This window comes from Diabrotica undecimpunctata, chromosome 4 (genome assembly GCF_040954645.1).
Source record: "Diabrotica undecimpunctata isolate CICGRU chromosome 4, icDiaUnde3, whole genome shotgun sequence".
Classification (NCBI taxonomy): Eukaryota; Metazoa; Arthropoda; class Insecta; order Coleoptera; family Chrysomelidae; genus Diabrotica; species Diabrotica undecimpunctata.
This window is the reverse complement of record NC_092806.1, coordinates 132,167,937-132,191,710: the sequence shown is the minus strand read 5'-3', so window position 1 is coordinate 132,191,710 and position 23,774 is coordinate 132,167,937. Positions and strand designations below refer to the sequence as shown.

The 23,774-nt window shown below is 32.8% G+C and overlaps 1 protein-coding gene across 2 annotated transcripts; it reads left to right on the top strand.

The window, feature by feature from the left end:
- Positions 1-40: 40 nt before the first annotated feature.
- On the top strand, positions 41-22,803 carry LOC140438406 (uncharacterized). 2 transcript variants are annotated; one of them, XM_072528085.1, is made up of 4 exons: positions 41-207; positions 6,167-6,247; positions 10,892-11,069; positions 22,617-22,803. In XM_072528085.1, exons 1-4 carry the CDS (start codon positions 110-112, stop codon positions 22,740-22,742), a joined length of 483 nt encoding a protein of 160 aa, XP_072384186.1. In that variant the 5' UTR covers positions 41-109; the 3' UTR covers positions 22,743-22,803. The 2 variants fall into 2 exon arrangements, with proteins under 2 accessions (XP_072384186.1, XP_072384185.1); XM_072528084.1 differs by lacking the exon at positions 22,617-22,803 and adding an exon at positions 14,911-15,111 and having other exon boundaries at positions 43-207.
- The last annotated feature ends 971 nt before the right edge of the window (positions 22,804-23,774 follow it).

Sequence of the window (23,774 nt, the reverse complement as noted above, 5' to 3'; positions counted from 1 at the left end):
TTTTTGGTTTATCATCACAATGAAAATTTTTAATTTTATTGCACATGCATGATGTACAATAAATTATTTTATACATTGATCCTCACTGAAAGAGTACAGTAAAGGCACTATGAGAAATCTAAATGTTTTTTGTATCATTGGAGTTATTTTTATCTCCCTCTCAACCAATGGAAGTCAAGCAACAAAATCACAAACAGGGATATCTTTGTTAGTAAGCTATTTAGAATATTTTATATTTATATTGTTACGGTAATTTAAAATGAACTGTTTGTTTTCTGCGCTCTTTTTACTTACAACTTTTATTTGTTTGTATAATTTCATCTTAAATTTATTCGCAAGCTAATCCTGAAAAAATAAAAAACCGAATTATAGGTAGATATACTCATAAAATAATATTCGAGAATGCTGATAGCTCCGTCGGCAAAAAAAGTTTATGATAAAATACTTTCTCAAAACTTTAAGTATTGCCCCATTACGCCGAGTCTGATACGGTTTCTCTTTGTGACTTTTTTTGGTTCGTTTGTCCTCTAATTTTCTTGAAACATGTCTTTTTTACGACATGCCAAAAATTTGGAGATACTGGCTATTCTTTTTAATTAAATGCCTTAAAAATTATAAAAAAACACGAAAATAAAATTGTCTTATAATACAGTTGAGTCCATGATTCTTTACTTGTGCGTCATTATTACCTGTCGAGACAACACATACTTTTTATCTAGCATCATTATCTTTCACGCACGAGCTCATCGACGAGCTTTAATTGAAAGAACTCATATCGCAGCACAACGAGCTTGTTTCTTGTGTAAATAAATGGAAAACAGAAATGGTACATATCGTAGTTTTAGACGAAACGTGGATTTTTTCTAGGGAAAATAAAATGATGTCGTGTCAGGATGACAACAACAGAAGTGTTCGTGTTCGGTTATAATGAAAAAAGATTTATTGTGGTTCATGCCAGTTTAGCAAAAGGTTTTATTTCAGACGCAGTTTTATTTTGTTTCAAATCCTTGATTGCAGATTATCATGATAAAATGAATCTCTTCTTCTTCTTTGTCAACCATTTTCCATCCACTTCTCAATGTAGGTCTCTCCCAATTGCTTCCATCTTTCTCTATTTTGCGCCAATCTAATCTTGGATATTATCGGCTATTAAAACTATGTCATCTGAGAATCGCAAGTGGTTTAAGTATGATCCGTCGACGTTGATACCCTTATTGTTCCATTCGAGTTTCTTAAAAATGTCTTCTAGAGCAAGGGTAAATAGTTTGGGAGAGATGGTGTCTCCTTGTCTTACTTCCCGTTGTAGTCTTATGGGATTAGTTTTTGTGCTTTCGTCCAGCTTTATCTGCATGGTGGCATTTTCATATATGTTTTTAATTATGTTAGTGTATCTTGAATCTATACGTGCATTTTCTAGAGATTCAAGCACTGCCCATAATTCGATGGAATCAAATGCTTTATGGAAATCGACGAACGCCATATGAATTGGAACATTATACTCGGTGCATTTTTCTATCAGTGTTCTTACGGTGTGCAAGTGGTCTATGGTACTAAAATGTTTTCTGAATCCAGCCTGCTCGATAGGTTGATAGAAATCGAGCTTATGTGTTAGGCGGTTGGTTATGATTTTAGTTAGTAATTTATACAGATGTGAGAGCAAGGATATTGGTCGGTAATTCTCGATGTTTGCTTTGTCTCCTTTCTTGAATAGTAAAATGATTTCGGAGTTGTACCATTCTTGAGGAATCTTTCCTTTATCAATTACTTTATTAAATAAAATATTTAATACCTGTTCTATTTTTCTTTTAATTTTATCCTCTCCCGGACATTTATTCGTTTTTAGTTGATTTAGGGCCATTCTAATTTCATAGTCGGTTATGTCCGGTAATTCTTCTGAGCTGGTGTTAATTATTGTTCGTTCAGTACGTCGTTGTTGTGGTTGAGTATTTGCCGAGTATAATTTAGTGTAGAATTTTTCAATGGCCTCCCTTATTTCCTTTCTGTCTCGGACAGTGACGTTTTTCTCATTTTTTATTTCTATGATTTTTCTTGTGCTGTTTGAGTTTTTTGCTTTGAGTACTTTCATATTGCAGTTATCTTGTAATTTATTTTTTATTAGATTGTTAGTTTAGTTTCTATGATCGTTCCTAATTTCTTTCTTCACGTTTTTATTTAAACTTTTGAAGCTGTCCGAAGTTTGAACTGTTCTGTTTCGTCTTTCTTTTAGTAATTTAATTGTATTAGGTTGAAGTTTAGATGTTTTGGCTGTTTTCGTGTTTGAGCATATTTTCTTAACCGATGTTGATACAGTTACTTTTATTTTATTGGCTAGTCCGTTTATATCCATTTGTCTCAGTGTCGCTACTGATTTTAGTCTTGTGCTTAGCTCTTTTTGGTATTCCGTTTGTTTTTGAAATAGGACATCGGTGGTTGGGTATCGTTCTCGTTTAATAAGTTTGTTTCGTTCTACTCTCGTCTGTATTTTAATATTCGCTCTAACCAATCTATGGTCACTTCCGGTATAGAATTTGTTTAGTACTGTCACGTCGGTGCATATGTTTTTGTTATTGAAGAGTATATAGTCTATTTCGTTCTTAGTTTTCTTGTCTGGGCTGATCCATGTCCATTTACGTTGTTTAGATTTTTTAAAGAAAGTGTTGAGACAAAATAAATTTTCGTTGTTTAAGTAGTTGTACAACATCTCACCCCATTCGTTCATGTTGTCCAGCCCAAAGCGACCGATATATCGTGTGTCGCCCTCTTCTTTTGTTCCAATTTTTGCATTAAAATCTTCTGTCATTATTACGAAGTGTGATTTTTCTTGGTTCCTTGCTGTTGTCAAATTCTCGTAAAATTATTCAGCTTCCTCGTCTGTTAAGTTTCCTGTCGGTGCATATCCATGTATTATCTGTAAGCTGTATCTGCTGTTTAAGGCGATGACAAGTTATATGACTCTGTTTGATACTGCACAGAACTTCGTTACTTTATAGGGAGCTCGTTTTGTTTATCAGGAACGCTACACCGCCTATGTGATGATTTATAATGAAATGAATGAAATGAAAAGTATAGTATTTACTCAGTGGATAAGTACACAATTACTTCCTAACCTAATTTAGAACACCCATCTTGATTGTCATGGACAATACACCCTACCATAGTGAAATCATCAATACACAACCTTCCACTAAATGGGTAAAATCAGACATTATATATTGGTTGTATACAAATACAATGTTAGTTTTGAAGAACAGTTCAAAGCAAAATTGTTATAATTGGCTAAGATGAATCCACAAGCATATATATATATATATATATATATATATATATATATATATATATATATATATATATATATTGTAGATGTATTGATACGTAAACATAGACACGAAGTGATTAGATTGATACCGTATCACCCAGATTTTATTGCTATCGAATTGTATGGGCAGATTGCAAGACTTACTATAATACATGTATTGGCAAAGATGGATATAGAGGTGAAGATGTTTTAAGTATGTGGAAGAAAGCAATCCAAAAGTATAACGATGTCGCCTGGGCAAAGTGTGTAGAACATACTAACAAATTAATTGAACAATGGTTGATTGGAGAAAAAAATTAGTGTAATATTAATATCGAACCTTTAATAATTAACATTAGAAATAAGAGTTTAGATTTCGAAGGTGATGAAAATGAAACACGAGAAACAAAAAAAATTACGTTCAAAATCTTGCAACAATATCATTTGAGCTAAATAATGTTTCATTCTTTAAATAATTATACTATTAGTTATTACATCAATACACTTTTTATATACTTTTATATCAAAAAATACAATATACATTTTAAAAATTGTTTATTTATTTATTAAGCTTCTTTAAATGTATCTGTAATTCTGCACCAAAATTTTAAAACAAAACTAACAGTTTACATTCTATTTATTTGATAATGTCAAATTTTATAATATAATCCATAATCGAAACAGTAGTCACTTTCTGTTGCGTGGAGTAAATTTCCGAGTTATTTCGTATGCTTTAAATGACGCTCGGGTAAAGAACCATGGACTCAACTGTAAATATAGGTCATTCAACGCGTCTGACTAGTCGAACATGTCAGACAGACGACTATGACAAAATTAATAGATAACTAGCTAATTTCTTTAAAATTATTTTATTGACAGCAGCAAAAACTACTTTTCATATTGTCCGACGGAACTTGTTTTCCTATTTTCCTGTCGCACTGGTGAAAGTAGTCCATTTTATGACTATCAAAAAATTTAATGTCAAACATTGATAATGTATATGTAGAAAATCAGTACTAACTACGTGGTATAAATCTCTGATAAATATATTGGAACATAACTAGAGTCTGACGAGAAAAGGTAATTTAACAGCGGTATCAGATCTACATTCTCGTTTGTAATAATTGTTCTTATTTTAACAATGAATATTCAACATTTCGAAATATTATAAATAAAAATACTTTATAATATAAAATTATTTAAATAAATATCAAGTATTGTATTAAAAATATTAATGAAAGTACAAAAAAATTTACAAAATTTTTTAAAGTAGAGAAAAAAATACAATACTAAAAAATCCTGTTTGGAAAAGTAACTAAAATTTTCTTGCCTTGTGCAAAAATATGAGATTTTCGTATTATTATTAAACAAATTCCACTATTTTAATGTTAATCCAAGTAATTATTGATCCTTAGATTTTGATAGCTCCAAATCTTTATTTCTTCTAAATTACTGTTTTCAGCATCTCTTTAACGTGGGTAATTAATTTTGGTCACACTCATATACATTTGTATAAAATACAATTATTTTTGGAGCAATTTGTCAGTAAATAAACACGGACAATCGGATTTTCAGTGACATTATGAGCTTAAAATGCTGCACTTTTGGTTTTTTTAAGTGTGTCACAATATGTTGACATTTTATCCAAACATATTATTCGACATACATATTTAAGTACGAATAGATTGCTGAATAGAGTGCATATCAAAAATTTTTTCATTAAAATAACTTAAAAAAAACATAACAAAATACCGTATAAATTGCCAAGTTTGACGTAGCTGGTGTATATAATATAATAAGCGAGTCTGGCGCCATTTCTCACATTCTAATTTCCAGCGTTTTCTGTCTAAGCAATCTTCAGTTGGCGGTCATTGCATCTTCGACATCTTCTCTTCATGACCGTTTTGGTCTACCTCGTTTTCTTGTAGTGGGCAAAGTCTATTTTTCTATCTTTTTTGGTCATCTATTTTCATGCATTCTCTGCAGGTGTCCATACCAGTTTATACTTTTGGCTTTTGTAGTGTGTCTATTATGTCTAGGTTAATTTCTATTTCTCTCCTTATGTCTACGTTCCTCATCTTATCAAGTCTAGTGAGCCCACTTGTCCTTTAATAGTCTAATTCCATGGCCTTGAATTTTGATTTGTTTCTATGATTTAATTTCCAGAGTTCGGAGTTCGGAGTTCGCAATACAACCCCATACTTTCTATTTATGTTTTATAAATTCTTTTTTTATTTTCTTTTGTTATTTGATTATTTTACAATAGTCGATGTAGCTGTCTAATGGGCTATATTGCTTGGCCAATCCTAGAATGTTTTTCTTCGTTACTCCCTGCTTTTGATCTTATTTGGACTCCCAAATATGTACCAAGTATTAGAAAGTTTCAGTCGATTTTATAGTTCCCATTTTAAATTGTAGACTTTCTGGTTTTTCTCCTGCAACTAAGTACTAGTGTTGATTGAATAACCCAAATGCGTTATTCAATCAACGGTACTAGGTATTTTTGTATGTTGTTTGAGTACACTAATTGTAAGGCCCCAATTAGTGTACTCCACAGGTACCAAAATGTCGGTTAAAATAAATAAAATAAAAAAAATTAACTAAAAAACGAGCCACCAGAACTTAATGCTTAACGAATTCTATAGACAAGTGTTAGGTACAAGAAGGTACCTAATGGGACAGTGGTGTATCTCAACTAATGCAAGAAGAGTAGAGTGGAGCAAATAAGTACTGGTTATCATGTCCCTCAAGTACCTACCTCTGTCGGGTTAAAAACATAATCTATCATCATAAATAATATTCAATAAAAAAAACTTATTTTATATAACTTATCGATCAAAAATCAACATTTTTAGTAATATTTTGTTACAGTGGAGACTTGAAAGAGTTATTTGTAGCTGTGGATAAAATTGTTGACAATCCAGATGAATTTTTTGACAAAGTGAAACAAGAGTAAGTAACATAATAAAAATTAACATTTTTTTTTGTTTTTTTAATACATATAAAAAAAAACTAAGATAAAAAGAAAAATTACAAAATAAAATCATTATAAAAAATCAATATTATAAATCAATTAGCGTATTTAATTTGGCAGCGTCTTTTAAAATAAAATTAAATTTCTGGACAAAGACTAATATCGACGATCGATAAATCTTTAGGAATTTCTTATGGTAAACTATTGATTAACTGCTTTGCACAAGAGTAGAAAAGATAAATATAGGGAAGTTCAGCTTTTATCATATCAACAACTAGAGGCTCATCACGTCTTGTCAAGGATACGTCAATGACATCGTCATAATTAGAAAGGAGAAGTCCGATGATATACTCTGTGATATAGTTAAAAAGGGACTTAAATATACCAATATATTATACAAGAAGGTGGTACTTAAGACCAAACTCACTAAAACTACCTTTATAGCATTTAGTAAAAAAAATTTTACCTTTAAACCATCACAATAGATGGGAGCATATTTGAGCGAACAACAGAGACAATCTATCTGAGCCTCATCATCGTTATTAGATGCATAATCTCTGTTTTCACGAATAGTGGGCGGCTATTGGAGAGAGTGAAAACAAAGACCATATATAGCGAGACAAATGAGGAAATCATTAGACTAAGTTCTTCATTTAGATTTCATGAAAGTCAGCATTGGCAAATGCCTGAACACGACATGGCACGGAAATATAGGTTTGTGACTGAATTTACTACAAAGTTAAGTTGCAACAATGAATGAGCTAAAGATACAAGTTATAAGCTAAACAAAAATGTCATCAAGTGACTTTGAAACAGCAGAGAAACCTGTAGTTTAAATTTAAGTACCTAAATCTTAATAATCATAAAGCCTGGGCAAAATGACATGCATCTTTCAAGTGGAAACTCACAAGCTGCATATCCCAGTTAAACTTTCCTAGAAAATATCGAAAATAATACAATATTATTATGCCTGACAGTCAATCGGGCATTAAGGCACTAATATCACATGTGATCTGCCTTACAGTAATATGAGACTGCTTAGGAAATTAGGAAACTAAAATTAAACAAGGAAAATTAAATTTTACTTTCACCAAATGTCGTTCCTATTTGGATACCACATGAAAACAAAATTGGCAAAATAGACAAAAGACTTGCGATGGAACAGGAAACTCTTTTACAGAATTACATAGCACCAAATTAGTAAAAATTGTATTACTTCAAATGAAAAAGGATTACGGGTTTTATTAAGAATACCTACTGGCCATTGTAATCTTCGAAAACACCTGAAAACATTGAAGATAATTGATGTGACAGGATTCAAAATGCGCAAGGCGTAAGGCAGTTAAGGACGCAGTTAAAAGAACTAAAGCGCTGAAAGGATCATTTGGTCCTTTGGAGATGGAAATTGGACCATTTGAATTTTAGAATAAAGACCTAGACACAATGCTTATCGTAATCAAGGACGTAGTGAAGGACGCAAAATTATGATGAAGGCAGAGCAATAATAACTTTCTACATATTCTCAAACTGTTGAGATTTAAGGAATTCCAGAGCGTGTTTTCTATGAGATCATCTTAGACAAAAGTAAAGGTCTGTATGATGTAATTAAAACTTTTGTATTTATTAAACTTTTTGGAAGACATAGAAATTCGCAAGCTATGCTAATTACCAGGAAACCAAAAAAGTTCATTTTCAAAATGTTAGTAAAGTTTTATTTAAAAACGATTTATTTATTCTTATTTCCTTGCCGTGAATTTTTAAATAAAAACCTTTTAATTCTTGAGTTTTTAGGTCTTTTATAAATAAAACACTGAACTTGCTTAAACATTTAGGCTGTCTTAGCCATTTTCAATAAGTACTTTAATTATATAAAAATTACTATTTGCTAGTTTGCGATGGAATGTAAAAGTAATAGTTTACCCTAAAGACATATGGCACACACTTGAACTACGACTAGTTTAGGGAATATCTGCTAATCAGTGGAGAATTTACCGAAAATTTAATTTATTGAGTTGTGATATATACTGGAGAACTTTTTTATCGGTTTTATTATTAATATACATTTTATTTTCTCATCATCTCTAATATACATCTTTTGTTGTAGTTCTGTGCTTTTTCTAATATCTGTATAATTTCAAAATCAAAAGAACGGCTTTTTTTAGAGAATTCTAAGGATGTATTGTTTAGTTTGTAGGTTTTTACACTATATTTGTATGCAATAACGCTTCTATGTAGATACTGATGCTTTTGTCCAATATATCATGAGTTGTCATCCACCCTGGTATCTTTCAGCCATCAGAACAAGACACCCTAGTATCTTTCAGCCGAGTAGGATACTAGTCCAGAAGACCCCAGGGTAGAGCCGGATTAACCGTGTTCCGGCTAAAACCTTAACCACCGCCCCAGGGAGGTGGTCTTGCCAGTCAATAAACAATTAAAATAAAAAAAAATCTAAAAATTTATAAATAAACATACCTATTACCGTAAACCAGAAAATGTTTAGACGTTAGGCCATAAACTAATAAATAATATTAACTATAAATTTCAGATCCCTGGCTCAATTTCCTCCTCTGTCCTCCTGCTCCTTTTTCTTTATCACCCTAGAAATCAGACAGTGTACTTCTCTCCATTTACATCCAACCTCCTCGGATACATTCCCCCTTGCTCTTTACACAACAAAACGATCGGTATCACCGCTCCAATGACATATATAGCCTCATTTGAAACTGTCCTATATGCGCTAGATACCCTGAGAAGTATTCGCGTTTGCGAAATCTTGATCAGTTTAGCTTATTTTCCCTTATTTTCGGATACATTCCCCCTTGCTCTTTACACAACAAAACGATCGGTATCACCGCTCCAATGACATATATAGCCTCATTTGAAACTGTCCTATATGCGCTAGATACCCTGAGAAGTATTCGCATTTGCGAAATCTTGATCAGTTTAGCTTATTTCGCAGTGTTTAGTACAATACACCACACAGGGGCAGCGTAAGTTACCATCGACTGGAAAACTCCATTTAGCACCTTTCGTTTGGTGCTTTCTGCGCCTCCAATGTTTGGTATCAGTCATTTAAATGTCTCCAGATTTCGGTCCGCCTTCTATACTGTCTTTTGGATGAGTACTCCGAACCTTAAACCTTCCGACAATCAGACTCAAAGATACTTAATTGATTTTACCGATGCAACGTCCACACCTTCCACTATAAAGCGAAGAGAGGATTTTTCCCGGGTGCCTTTGAGAACTAACATCTCAGTTTTCTGAGGCGCTAGCTATAGATCGTTCTCTCTGATCCACCTACTAATGCGACGCAGGTCTGTGTAGGCTGCATTAACCATGTCCGTTTTCTGACTCGCCTTCGCAACCAGTGCGAGATCATCAGCATAAGCTACAAGAGTGCATCCCCTTGGCATCTGTAGCCTCAACACCCCGTCGTACAGGACATTCCACAGGATAGAACCTAGTACTGAACACTACGGAACACCCTGCGACAAACTGATGCTAGTATCTTTTTTTCTTATGGACCTGTCAGTAAAGTATCTGTCAATTACGTTGACCAGGTACTCACTAACGCCCAATTCTCTCCGCCTGGACATGATTTTTTCCCATGATGCCTTAATTAAATAAACCTCAATAAGGCATTCTTGACGTCGAGCAGGATGAGAGCCAGCCATCTCTTTGTATCCGGCGTGACTAAAGAGGTTACTTCTGTGACCGCATCTATGGTGGACCTTTTGGCCCTAAAACCATATTCGCGGTCGCTCAGCACATGCTTTTCTTCTAGCTCTCGCTCAGGGCGTCCTTTTATAAGCTGTTTGTACAATTTAGCTATCGAACTAAGAAGGCAAATTGGCCGAAATCGTACCTCTTCCTTTTCACCTCCACCTTTCGGTACAAGGACAACCTAAGCTTCTTTCAACATTGTTGGAAACTGCTGTTGTTCAAGCAGTTTATTTAGCAATCTCAGAAAAACCTGCAGGTATTTAAGTGCGGCAAGTCTTACTGTCTCCGGTATAACTCCATCTATGCCAGGTGCTTTTCGGATCTTCATCCGTCCAAAATTCCGCATCTACGAAACCAATAACCCTTTTACGCCTATCCTTCACCTGAGGAAAGAGTTCCCGTATTAAACGGAGTTTCTCCACCTCAGGCAGGGGGTAGGGTATCTTTTTCCCCTTCAATTCGGTACAGACAATCTTGATATCCCTTTCAAGATCCTGAAGCAGGTTACTCCACCTTTCTTTCTTAGATTTTCTTATCTCATTTCTGTATTCATTCTGCATTCGCTTAAATTAATTTATTTTCTGTTCCAAATTTACTGCTTATACTCTCCTTAATCTCTTACACTCTCTTCTTACTCTCATGCAGTTTATCCTCAGATTTTCAAGCTGCTCGTTCCACCAGTATTGTTGTTTTCTTTCATACCTCCCATTTGTATTACTAGTAAGACCGATATAAAAGAACGCTTCAATATATATCACAATTTAATAAATTGAGTTGTCTCATTGTTATTGGTGTTGTGTGCCATGTGTTTTTGGGGTAAAATATCACTTTTACATTTCAGCGCAAAGTAGCAAACAGTACAGACATTTGGATATTTTTTTTGTTAACACTTTTAGATTGGAAAAGGAGAACATAACCGTAAGGTCACTGAATTTTCCCAAGGCACCTAATGTTCTCGAGGATTATCCCGACACACCACAGTTAAGATTTCTTGGTATCGGAAGTATATTTAATAAAATAAAGGACGCCGTATCTGGTATATTTAATTTTGGCGGCAGCGTAATTCCAGTTGAGGTAATTATTTTAATCTTATTTAATCTAACGGTTTGTCTAAACCTTGACACAAATAAAAGAATCGATTTCATTAACTAGTGGTGAGTAGTGGAGAGAGCTGCTCTTTTTATTTTAATATTATTTTATTTTATTTATCAATATTTGTCTCTTTTCTAACGCCCGTATTTTTCATTTGAACGGTTCACTAACCTTGAAGGTGTTTGTTCAGAATAAACGGAAAACTGTTAGTTGTCACAACTGAAGTACTTATCCAGAGATGAAATCCGTCAAAACTACTTGTATATGTGTTAATTTACCCTGAGATTGGATGAGGAATAAGAAGAAACTGAAAACAAAGAGAGTCTTGACAAACTGCGTTAGGCTCTCACGGCCATCGTCTAACTTATTAAACTGTTTGTTTGGGCTGTTAGGCCGTTGTCTACTGAGATTAGTTCTCGACGTTTCGCCAACACTAGGGGTTGGCATCTTCTGGAGATGCTACTGCTTCGCTTGTAACCTAAAACTGTCAGAAGGTTTAGTTTTTAATATCTTTTTAACAGCATAGTTTCGAAGACGGCAGCAGACATTTTGCTCTTTGGGTTCGCACTGCGAGGTTTTTAGGAATACTTCTTCTGGAAGGGTTTATTAACCATTTACTTCGAGTTAAATAACTTAAATTGGAAATATACCGAAAAGTAAATGGATCTTTTAAGAATTATTGGTCTTTCTTTGACAAAGCGAGAAGGGTAGTTGTAGTTATCATCTCACCCAGGAAAGGTGTCGTTGGGCAAGATTTTAAACGACAAAAAACTAATGTCCCTATCGTTTATGTTGGCAGTATCAAATTTAAAGAAATGATCTGGACGCAGAAAGTAAGTATCATTTCATCCTCTTCCTGCAGTGCCTATCTGTTGTGTATGTTGGCGACTAACACGGCAATCAGTACTTTGCACACTGCTACTCTGAAAAGATTTCAGGTTGTTGTGTTACGTGTACGTAGATTTTTCAAACAGGAAATCCTTCGCCTTTTTGGTCCTCGCTTTGCTTCTTTTTTCCTTCCTTTTCCCACAATTTTGGCAGATAGTAGTCTTAATGTTATGCCTATTGCATACAAAATGTTTACATATATTTTTGTCATCTTTGACAATGTACAATAAATAATCAAATTTCTGAATTTCCATAGAATTAGAATTTTGGAGTCTATAATGTCGCTAAGTCGTATAATTTTTTTTACCTCACCTATCTCTTAATAGCTAAAGTCTACTATATCCTTTTCTTTTACAATTAATGCTTTACTATAACAACTTCTATTTTAGACTACCTTTTATCACAAAAAAATATTTTCATAATAACAATTTTCGATATTTTAGACCTTGCAAAACTTTTTATGAAGAACTAGTAATTTTGCCCGTCACATGCGACTGGGGATCCAATCAATTGCACCTACTATCACTCCACTTAATTTTTTCTGTCTTCCTCCTATTTAAGGCTAGGAAGACAACAGAATAATATTTCAATGTGTTGTACAACTTTGGTAATAAATAAGTCACTTTTGGAAAGGGCCAGTCTTTTCACCTCCAGATAAATACTGTCCTATCTGACAGATAGTTATCTGAAGGTTAGAGATTTATTTATAAAATAAAATGTACCGTTTTTTTTCACGTCAAATTATATTGCGGTTACTTATATGTAAGATAAATGTAAAATTTATATCGGATCACACCATTATTTAACTAATTGTCAAAGAAATCACAATTATGTTTTAATATCTCTTTTGATTATACAATTTGTGTTTTTACAAAAAAAAACAAACACATTTGGTTTACAAAAATTTAATAACGAATAAAAAAATAATACATGTTTGACGATTCTCTCAGGTTTTTCCACAACACCAAAATATTATATAAGGTTAACTCAAATGTCTTTAACTTCAAAAAGTTCAGTAATGTATGAAATAGTACCTAAACCTTCTCTTCCATACATAAAAAGTTATGTTGCAGATATGGTTCTAAAACTGGATTGATTAGTACTTGTAAGAAACCATTTTCTATTATCTTTATTTAACCCTTAACCAACGTGGTGAATTAATTTTACACAAACGACGTGATAGAGTCCCTGGGACTTCATGTTGTCAAACTGACAATTTGTGATCTGAATGTTAGATTAGAGTTATTGAAAGTTAAAAAAAGACATTTAAAGAAATCATATTTATTATAAAAAGTTGAACAATACAAAATAATACCAACTTATAGGAAAATAAAAATTGAATGAACCGAAAAATCTGCTATCAGCGTTTGCGTCGATAAAAAAAAACAAATTATTTTATACAAACATTTTTTTTCAAAAACACGTTTTTAAAACTATATTAAATACTACAATAATATTTATCATATAAAAAGATATTCCAAAAAAATGTGCAAGTCTGGAAAATTGGCCAGTTGATCACATTTTTTCACGCTTATTTACACATCCACTACACATTTTTTGCTACATTGCAAACAGATCGGTTGTTTACACTATATACACAGAAAACTTGTCTTCCTTTTCAATTTTGGGTTACATAAATAGCAATACTTCCCAGCGTTTCTGGGTAAGGTATCTGTATGATCGTCATTTTCGGTTGGATTTATTCTTAGTACCTTTTGAATGCTGAGTCTTCGTTCTCTTGGAAGACGTTGGTTAATTTCTCGTTCTCGAAGAAGTGGTTCTGTGCCAAAATCTTCAGAAACTCTAATCTTGTATTTTCTCTAATCCTGGTTTTTCGACTGCACTAGTATTTTGTACATTTTTGGTCTACTGAATCGACTCCTGCTTATGTATTGTTATAAAATGCATTTATTTCCGGTAACCCAGTTCCGAATTCATCTTCTTTCGTGCGATGCAGCCAGGATATTAAAAGCCCAGCCCTATTTTTCTTTGGCACTCGAGAGATCATAGTTTTAGTTTTTGTACATCAGTATAAAGTTGAGTTTACAGATCTTGATCTAGATGTTAGGAACTCTTGAGGAATTTCTCTGTTATTCCTTTTCATAGTGCCAACATACGTTAAATTATTATTAAATAAAACATCTACAAGTTCCACTGATGTGTACTAGTTGTCGCCAGTAACATTTCTATTAATGCGAAAGATCGGCTTGCAAAGGCGAACCATTGCTTGCTTCGAGTTAGAGTAGAGAAGAGAGAGTTTTTTTTCTGCAGTCTTCTTCTTCTGCTGCTCTGAATAGTTTAATTGATGTGCATCCGTACCATTCCCTCAAGTTACGCAACCATGAGATTCTTCTTCTTCCTACACTTCTCTTACCCTGGATTTTCCCTTGTATAATCAATTGAAGTGGTTGTATCTCTTATTACGCATCACATGCCCCAGGTATTGCAGCTTTCGTGTCTTGATGGTTTCCAATACTTCCATTCTTGTGTTGATTCTTCTCATGACTTATATTTATCGGTGCTATCTCAATCTCTATCTCGTTTCCCCTTTTATTCTATTTATATTACTAAACGTTTGTCTTCGCGAAAGAAAGGGGGCCCAAGTCAATCCTCCTCAAACCTCGATTTTTATCGGCCCACACCGGAAATGCCGTTTTATCTGAATTGACTTAACAATTTTTTTGCTTCAGTTGGTTTGTTTTTAGTTTTTTTCACTGGTTACGTTGCCTGTCATTATCACTACGTATTGAGTTTAAGACTTATTAAGACAATAAGGTAATTTGTGTACGTTACTTTTCACTACACTCTACGAAATTTGAATGAAATAAAAATGAACAATTTAACCGCACTGTCGCTTTCAATGCCACCAAAAATTATACATACATATCCGTAACTTATCTCGATTTTTTTGGTAATAAATTTGTTTTGATTTTAGACAATAACAGCAGCTATACTTAAAGTCTTGAGGACAATCTTTGGAGAAAGAATAGCAAATGTTACAGGCGCGATTCACTGTTTAATAAAGTCGTTCTTATCTTTATTTATTAACTACGTACTACCAATGTTGAAGACTCTCAGTTAAGTCTCTAAAAGTTATAGAATTTGTTTTATTTTACAATAAAGTGTTTCAAATCAACTTTACTGTTTCAATTTCGGATAAGTCTGACTTCTGCGCAACTTCCTTTAGTATATAACCCATAAAAGAGTACTCGTATAATCATAATGCATCTACTAAAGTTTATCTACTACATATAATCATGATAATTATTTCAACCTCCTTCTTCTTCTTGTTGTTCAACCATTACGGATGTTTGCGACCATCATGGCAATCTGTATTTTGCAGCCTGCAACTCTGAAAAGGTTTGTGGTTGTTGTGTTGAACCACGTACCTAAGTAGATTTTTAAGACAGGAAATTTTTTTCTTTCCTGGTCCTCGTTTTTCTTCTATTTTTTCTTGAAAAATTAATTGCAGCAACCCATATGTTTCGCTGTTCCTCATTATGTGACCGAGGTATTCAATTTTAGCAGTTTTCATTGTGGTTAACAACTCTTTTCCTTTTTGAATTCTTAATAAAACGTCCTGGTTAGTAACGTGGTTGGTATAACATATCTTCAGGATTCTACGATAAAGCCACATTTCTGCCTGTGAGAGTCCACGATTTAACTCCTTACAACGCTATTAGAAAGATATAACATCGTAGTAACCTGATTTTTATGGGTACTGATAAATCGTGGCATTTGAATAGCTTAGCCATGTTTAAAATGCAGATCTCGCTTTCTCTATTTTAGGTTTTATTTCTAGGGAATGGTCCCAATTTTAATTGACGTTCATGCCAAAGTGGGTGTATGTTTTTACTCTTGCTATTGGTCGAGTTTTCACGCTGATTCTTTTAATTTGCTGTTCCTTTTTAGAGATCATCATACATTTTGTTTTCTTAATATTCAGTGAAAGTGCGTATCTCTGACTCACTTCTGTGATTCTATTCATAAACTCCTAGAAGGGTTCATAACTGTCAGCGAATACCACCCTGTCATCCGCGTATCTGATGTTATTGATAGATTCTCCGTTAATAGGAATTCCGGCTTCAACATCTTCTACTGCTTCTTGAAAGATTTCCTCAGAGTATATGTTAAGGCCGGTTTTCACGCTACGTCTTATTGTACGTTTTGTTGGATAGGACAAATCCTAACAATAAAACGTGGCATGTAAACAGCAAAACGTACGTCTTGTCGAATCGAAATGAAATCCAAGGTCAGATCGTAGAAATGATGGGAGAAGCATAGTTTTGCTAGAACTGATAAGATAAAACGTTACGTGAAAATACATGTTCAAACAAGTCGTCTGATCTTGACTTATTTGACGACTAGTTCCACTGCAGTTCGTTTCATTTTTCCCAAAAAAAGCCTAATAATGTCATATTTTCGGCAATATACCCACGATTTTTTCGGGGAATTTATTGAATTGTATAAAAGTTTTTAAGTAGTTATGTTTTAAAACCAAGTAGATTGCATTAGTTTTAGGAATTATTTGGCTTACCGTTGGTTTGGATATTATGATTGTGAACTCCAAGTCCTTGACGCTGCGTCCTGTTGTAAGATATCTGAGAGTTGCTGTGAGTCTTTCATGGGGTGTAATGGCTTTTCTCATGAGGTGTCTTATTTCAATATGTATGGTGTTACCAACTCTAGCAATTGACAATAGGCTGAGGTGTCCATTCGCAAACAATTGCGCCAGTCATCTGGTTCGCCTCTTTTAGTAACGAGACGTGGGAATACTGGCTTCTTTTTAGAAGCCCACTCTCTTGAGGATCTTGTCTTTTCCCTCTTCATCCCCTTTTTCCTCAGTCGTAGTATCTTTATAGTTGAAAAAATAAAAGAAAGCAGCCGTGTTTCCTCTATAATAAAAAAAACACTAAACAAACTTCACACAACTCAAGACTCTGAACTAGAAATGAGGTAGAAAACGGAAGGAAAAACGTAGTATGTATACACTGGACAAAACGTACATTTTGTCGTACGTTTTATATGACCCACAAAACGTACAATAAGACGTAGTATGAAAACGGGCCTTTAGCCTTTAACTACATGCACTGGCATATTTTGCACGCCAGATATAATAATTCTACTGTAAATATGTTTTAAAATTTAAAGTTCGAACCTGTTTATCTATCTAACCTATCACTGGAGCATGCTTTGCAACTGGTTTTAGTTTCATTAGAATCGGTGTTTTTAGAAGATAGTAATTAGCTGTTTATTATTTAAACAAATTTAAATTTCAAAGTTCATTTATTCGAGCATTCAAACTTATATTTATTTATTGTTTATTATTTGTTGTTGCCGGTAGTGTACAAAATACGCCCGCCGTGTGTAATGTAAGTACATCTTTCAATTGTTTTTTAGTCATTGGCACAAAATATATTTGTCTTTATAAACAATACTTTTTCTCATGTAGATAAAACTTTTTTTTTTTAATTTTATTTTTCAGGGATCAGATTCCAGTTAGAAATCTCAATCGACTTACTGATAAAGGACTCAAAGCATTCGCTGATGCATTCTTTTGAGAAGAAGACAAAGAAGTAATTGGATGAAATCCTGATACTTTGGACGAAAAAGTTATTTTTAACAAAAAACCCTGATTTGAATGGATATTCAAGTGAAACTTCTAGCGAAAATGAAAATGAACTAAGTTGAGAAGACTATAAAGGCAAGGATGGAACAAAATGGGAAGTAAGTTTAGTAAAACTAACAAAACGAATATTGTAAAAGTACTTCCTCGACCCAAAGAGTACGCTAAAGATATTACAAACCAAATCTAAAATTATGACAACGATAGGACTTTAACGATAGGTTTTTAACTGGGCTTAAAAAACAAGGCCACACACATTTTTGTGGACAACTGATGGAACTGGCTTAGAAATTTTCAGAGCTTGCATGAACTGCAATCGATTTTTATTTCTCGTATGTGCTCTTAGATTCGACAATAAATATACAAGAGCTTAAAGAATAGCTACTGACAAACTTGCCCCTATACGATTTATGCTGGACTGCTTTTCTGACAATTATTATAACAGTTATACATTAGTCAAACATCTGACAATTGACGAAATGCCTATTCCTTTTCGAGGGAGATGCAAATTTTTACAGTATATTCCAAATAAGCCAGCAAAATATGGGATAAAAGCATTCGTATTGTGTGACCCACAAACATTTTATGTGAGCGGTATCTAGTTTTACTTTGGACAACCACCAGATGGGCCTTACGAAAAATATAATAAGCCAGAGGATATTACACAACGATCGGTTGAAAAATGAAATGGAAAAAACCGCAATCTAACTTGTGATTACTGGTACATCAGTTATAAGTTAGCAATTGATCTGTTGAAAAAAATACTTTTATATTTGGAACAATAAAAAATATAAAATGGAAATCAAAAAATATGTTTTACCCAATAAAAATCGAATAGAAGGTTCATCTATTTTTGGGTTTCAACAGGAAGCTACACTTGTATCTTCTGTTCCAAAAAAAGAACAGAGCAATTATTTTACTTTCCACGATGCATTATGATTCCTCTATAGATCAGGTCACTAATAAGAACAACATAAGGCTTTTTCTAAGCACATATAAGCAGCCTCAAATAGTTCTCGAATAACGAACCACCCGCAAAAGTACGAGGATGATATTTTTCTTGTGATAGACAGAAAAACCGGACTACAACATGCAGCATTTGTCTCAGATCAGTCTTCAAGAATCATTCTGTTGCTGATGTTACTTGCACACAAATTGGTAATTTAGGTTAATAAGTTCCGAAAGTGATATTTTACGAGACGAGTAGGAAGTTTCCAGGGCCAGCCGTAGGTTGAGTCCTGGAATCCTGCGAGTCTCGTAAAATTACTTTTGGATCGTGTTACGTACAAAATTTTTTCTTCAGCCGTTTTGTAAGCTAAAAAGAATATATGGATAAACTTTACTTATGAACTTTTATTAAACACTTAAAGTTACTTTCGTGAATTTAACATTGGAAAAATCTACTTATGAATAATAATAACACAATTATAACAAATATCTACATTGATATTATTAGGAATATTAACAGAAGTGGCAGTATTGAAGTTAGTGTTAGACGTGTCCTATAGTACATTACTATTTTTTGAGATATTAACTTGGTTGCGGCCATTTTCGATCTGTGAAACTATGTGAATTTTATTTCTTAAAGAATTTTCTACGTATCCCTCTGCTACATTAGTTGATTTTCACCCTCCATGTCTTTTCAAGTTGGTTCTAGTACTACCACTATCAGCCAGTAAAGTGGCTGACCTCCATTTCTTGGAATTAAAAAACGAAATACTTAGCGAAAACACACGAATCTAAAATAACAAGCGTTGTCATAATACAATACAAAGTTGATGTTATTATCAAAGCCGTTACCTAGCTACCCAAAATCGTCCCGAAAGTGAAAAAATTAGTCCCGAAAGTAGCTACTTTCGGACGAGTTATGTAAAATGGTACTTTTGAGTTAATAAATCATAAGTTTTATATTCGGGAGGGTTGTAGAAAAAAATATTTATCATTTTGAGTGTTATTTTTTATATTTTAGTATGAGTATTAACTCGTTGTTTTCAAAAAATTTGTTGATAACAATTTCATTCTATCTGACTTAGTCAAAATGTTCAATATTATTAGTAGGTTGATAAATAAGGTTTATAATAAATAACTTAGTGTATTTTTTCAAAGAAAAATAAACAAAACTGCTGTATTCTCTTGTGGTGTATAAAGTATTCCACGTTTGTACTTATGTTATAACTTGATGCTCGAGTAGTTAAAGGTTAAACAGCAAGGGTGATAGTATACGTCCCTGTCGGACTCCACGTTTGATTTTAATATTATTGGATTCTCCTGCCTATGTACGGATAGATGATAATTGATTCCAGTAACGATTGCTAATAATTCTTAGACCACAGTTGTTTATTCCAATATTTGGTAATGTAAATAATGAAGCATGCACAAATATAGCAATTCACATCTCTACATCTTTGAAATAGCACTTGTATGCTAAACACCTTCCAACCTCCACCGAGGAGATATTTTTTTCCTGATCTTCTCCTTCCTTAAGAAGATGATATTCTTGTCTATTCTGGTATCTTCATTTTTCGACAATTTTTATGTAAATATATATATATATATATATATATATATATATATATATATATATATATATATATATATATATATATTGTTATGATGTGTTTTTTGTTTGAATGATGAGCATTGAGTATTTTTAATAATATAATATATAGGGTTTTTATCGCGGTTCTCAAAGAATTAGTTTGTAAGTACTTTTTTAAATTATCTTTATTATAACTATTATGAAACACACATATATATCTAACCTAGCCAATGTAAATTTAAAATAAACTATCTTTAAATTGATATTCTTATAAAACTAATTAAATTCTATAGACAATGTAAAATTTAAACAAACTATCTTCAAAATTGAAATTGTTATGACACTAACTAAATTATATTAACAAAATTTTGTACCTTTCTTTCACTGAATGCCTAAATGAACTGTTTTCCACTATATAGATTCTAATCACCACTGAATGTCTTCGTACTTCGGTTATCCTTGTTTTTTGTGAAATTACTTTTTCCAATTATCAGCTTCTACCAATTTAAGATATATTTTTCTTCACCAGCATTTATACAATACCAAGCAAACCAGCAAACACCATTTATATTTATTCTTCTTTTCAATATACCAATATCCAATTATTATAAGTTGATTTATACTAATCTCCAATTATAATATAATTTTAATTCCTTCCAATGTCCATCCAATATTCTTCTAATATACTTTTATAATCTTCAATAATTATTTGTGTATAATTATAAATGTGCATTAAATATATGCATAATTTTTAATCTTCATTTAACTCACTATATTAAACAATTGGACTATTTGTACTTGATTCACTGACTCCAACTAACTTTCATATTTCTTACTAAACTTTTCTGACTGACTTCTTGAAAAAAATTAAATGTGTCTACTAACTTTCATAATAAACTGGCCTGACTTCTGACTAAAAAACTCCCTCTTGAATCCAAATCACGGGTATTTATATCTTTTTGGATATTCTAGAACCATCTGGTAAGAGATCATGTTCCAATTTCGTTCTATTTCTTCGATATGGATGTTCTCGAAAAAATATCTGTTCCATCCACCGACATAATCATTATTCCAGAATGTTCGACCGTAAACAATGGTCACACTCTGCACTCTGGAGAATTCGTTAATGTTCCATTGATAATTTTGTTGACATTTAGGCTTTTCAGATCAGAATAAACACTTAAATCATTAAATATATATAAATTAAACATTTTATAATAACATTATTATTATAACCCCACTTTATATTCCTTATAATTCTTAATTTCTATCTGTCACTTCGAGAGTATTTTTGGTTGCCTATGCACATGGCTCACTTAAATATATTTACAACATTAAAATACAACTTTTTACAATTATTATATGATAATTTCTTAAAAATACCCTCACATAAATAATTTTTATTAAATTCTCTAGTATATAACTTATTTAAAACAACCAAATATCTAATATTATGTAGTATATAACTTATAAATTATTTTCTATAAACCCCAATCGTCACAATATATATATATATATATATATATATATATATATATATATATATATATATATATATATATATATATATATGTATTATTATTATTATTATTCTGAAGCTATCTTCTTGTGGAATTTTACAGTAATTACTATTTAAATGGGAATAAGCCACAATTAAAGGTTAAAGTAAGTTTATTGACGTTTCAATTTCCACTTCGGAAATCGTTCTCAAAATACAAACATTAGTAAATTAAACAAAACGTAAAGATCTAAAATTTACTTAGGTAAATATATGAACCAAGCATTCATTTTACAAATTGAAAACACTTGGATAAGTGAAAGATGAAATGTATTGCCAATTGACGGTAAAATGATAGAGCATGGCGACAACTAATTATGTATGAATGCAGTTGTTAAAAAGGGCTAGATAGCTCAGGCTGTAGCACTATCTGATTTCCACGCAGAAGGCCACGGCTCGAATCCCAACACCGCGCCGGCGAGAACCTCTAGATATTTTTAAAATATCTACAAGACCCAGGTAGACTCAACCTGATTAAAATTGGAACTTTGTATAAAACCAGGGTTAATAACAGGTGGTTGAAGCGTAGCACTGGCCCCCTTACAGGAACAGTTTCCTAGTGGGTTCTTCCTTGGTAGGACCAAGAGATAACAGACTATCCCTGCTATGTCCCAAAGCTGCGCAAGCAGTAGGAAGGGATGTTATTATTATACATTACGTAAATTATTATGTTTACGCTTTTTAAAAATTTGAAACAATGGGGTTTAAAATGTAAAATAATGATAAAAAACCTATGACAGCATTTCTAATGTTTACTAACTTTTGACTGTGCCACTATTTTACCGATTTCTAGCTGATTCCACTCCCAAATTTCTTAAATATATCCATACGAACTAAATATTACATATGTGTAAGAACTTTTTTAGATTATATTTGAAAAACTATTCATAACATTTTATACATCTGTTTTTATTTTAGACCATAAAAAACGTTGTGAAAAGAGTTCTGATCATTCTCTTGGGACCTTACACTAAAGCTAACATAACTGGACTGGCACATATAATATCATATGTGATATCTTTTGTACTTAATATCTTTTTTTAACTATTTGAAAGTTATAGAATGTGATTCTAATTTGTTTTAAAATAAAGTGTTTCAATACAAATTGAATAGTTTTTATAAATTGACTAATTTAACTCCACCTCTGTTGACTTCTGGGTAAACTGAGTACCTCAGTAACTATCAGTGCCAATCCCAAGCCCGAAAAAATGAGGAAAGTTAGCATCAGGGATTCCATTCGACACTAAAAACCTTGCTAAAACCATGAAAAGAAGGAATATAGAAAGCACTTTAGAAAAGAGGGCATTCCCCGTGAGCGACGCGCAGTTGTAGCCTTATCTGATCCCTCCGAAAAGTGAGATAGGGCTACCCCTTAAAGAACAGAAGGGCTAAAGAAGCTAGTCCTGAGAATTGTAACTTTCTATGTCGGGAGCATGATAAATAAAGGAAGGCAAAAAGGTAATAAGTCGAGAGATCTTAGAGAAGGATGCAAGTTAATATGTAATAGTTCGAATAGTCACGGCAAAAATGGAGTAGGTATTAGTTTGAACATCAAGTGGAAGGAACATCTTGTAAGGGAGACAGAAGAAGTGATAGAATCGTGAGTATCCAACTGAATACAGGCAATACCAACGTGAACACTATTTGTGCCCAGGCTCTCCACAGGTAGAGTGCGAAGAACAGGAAACGGAAATATTTTGGAGTGCCTTTGATTGTAAGATGCTCAAGATTCCTGTAGACGAAGTGTTTTATTAAAGGTGATTTAAATAGACATATTGGTAGAAAAATAGTAGAAATAAAAAGAGTTGACGGAGAATTGGGGATGGGAATAAGAAATAATAAAGGCAATAGTGTTATTGATTTTGCAATGGCATGGGATTTGGCATTCATTAATACGTTCTTTATCGAAATGTATATAATAGCGCAACAGCAGCAGTGAGAATGTACTATAATGATAAAAATACATTTTACTTGGATATGGCTTTTAGACAAGGAGACACCATATCTCCTAAACTATTCAATTGAACTATTCAAAACTGGTATTACGGAAGCAGTTAAAAGAATTACTGAGAAGGA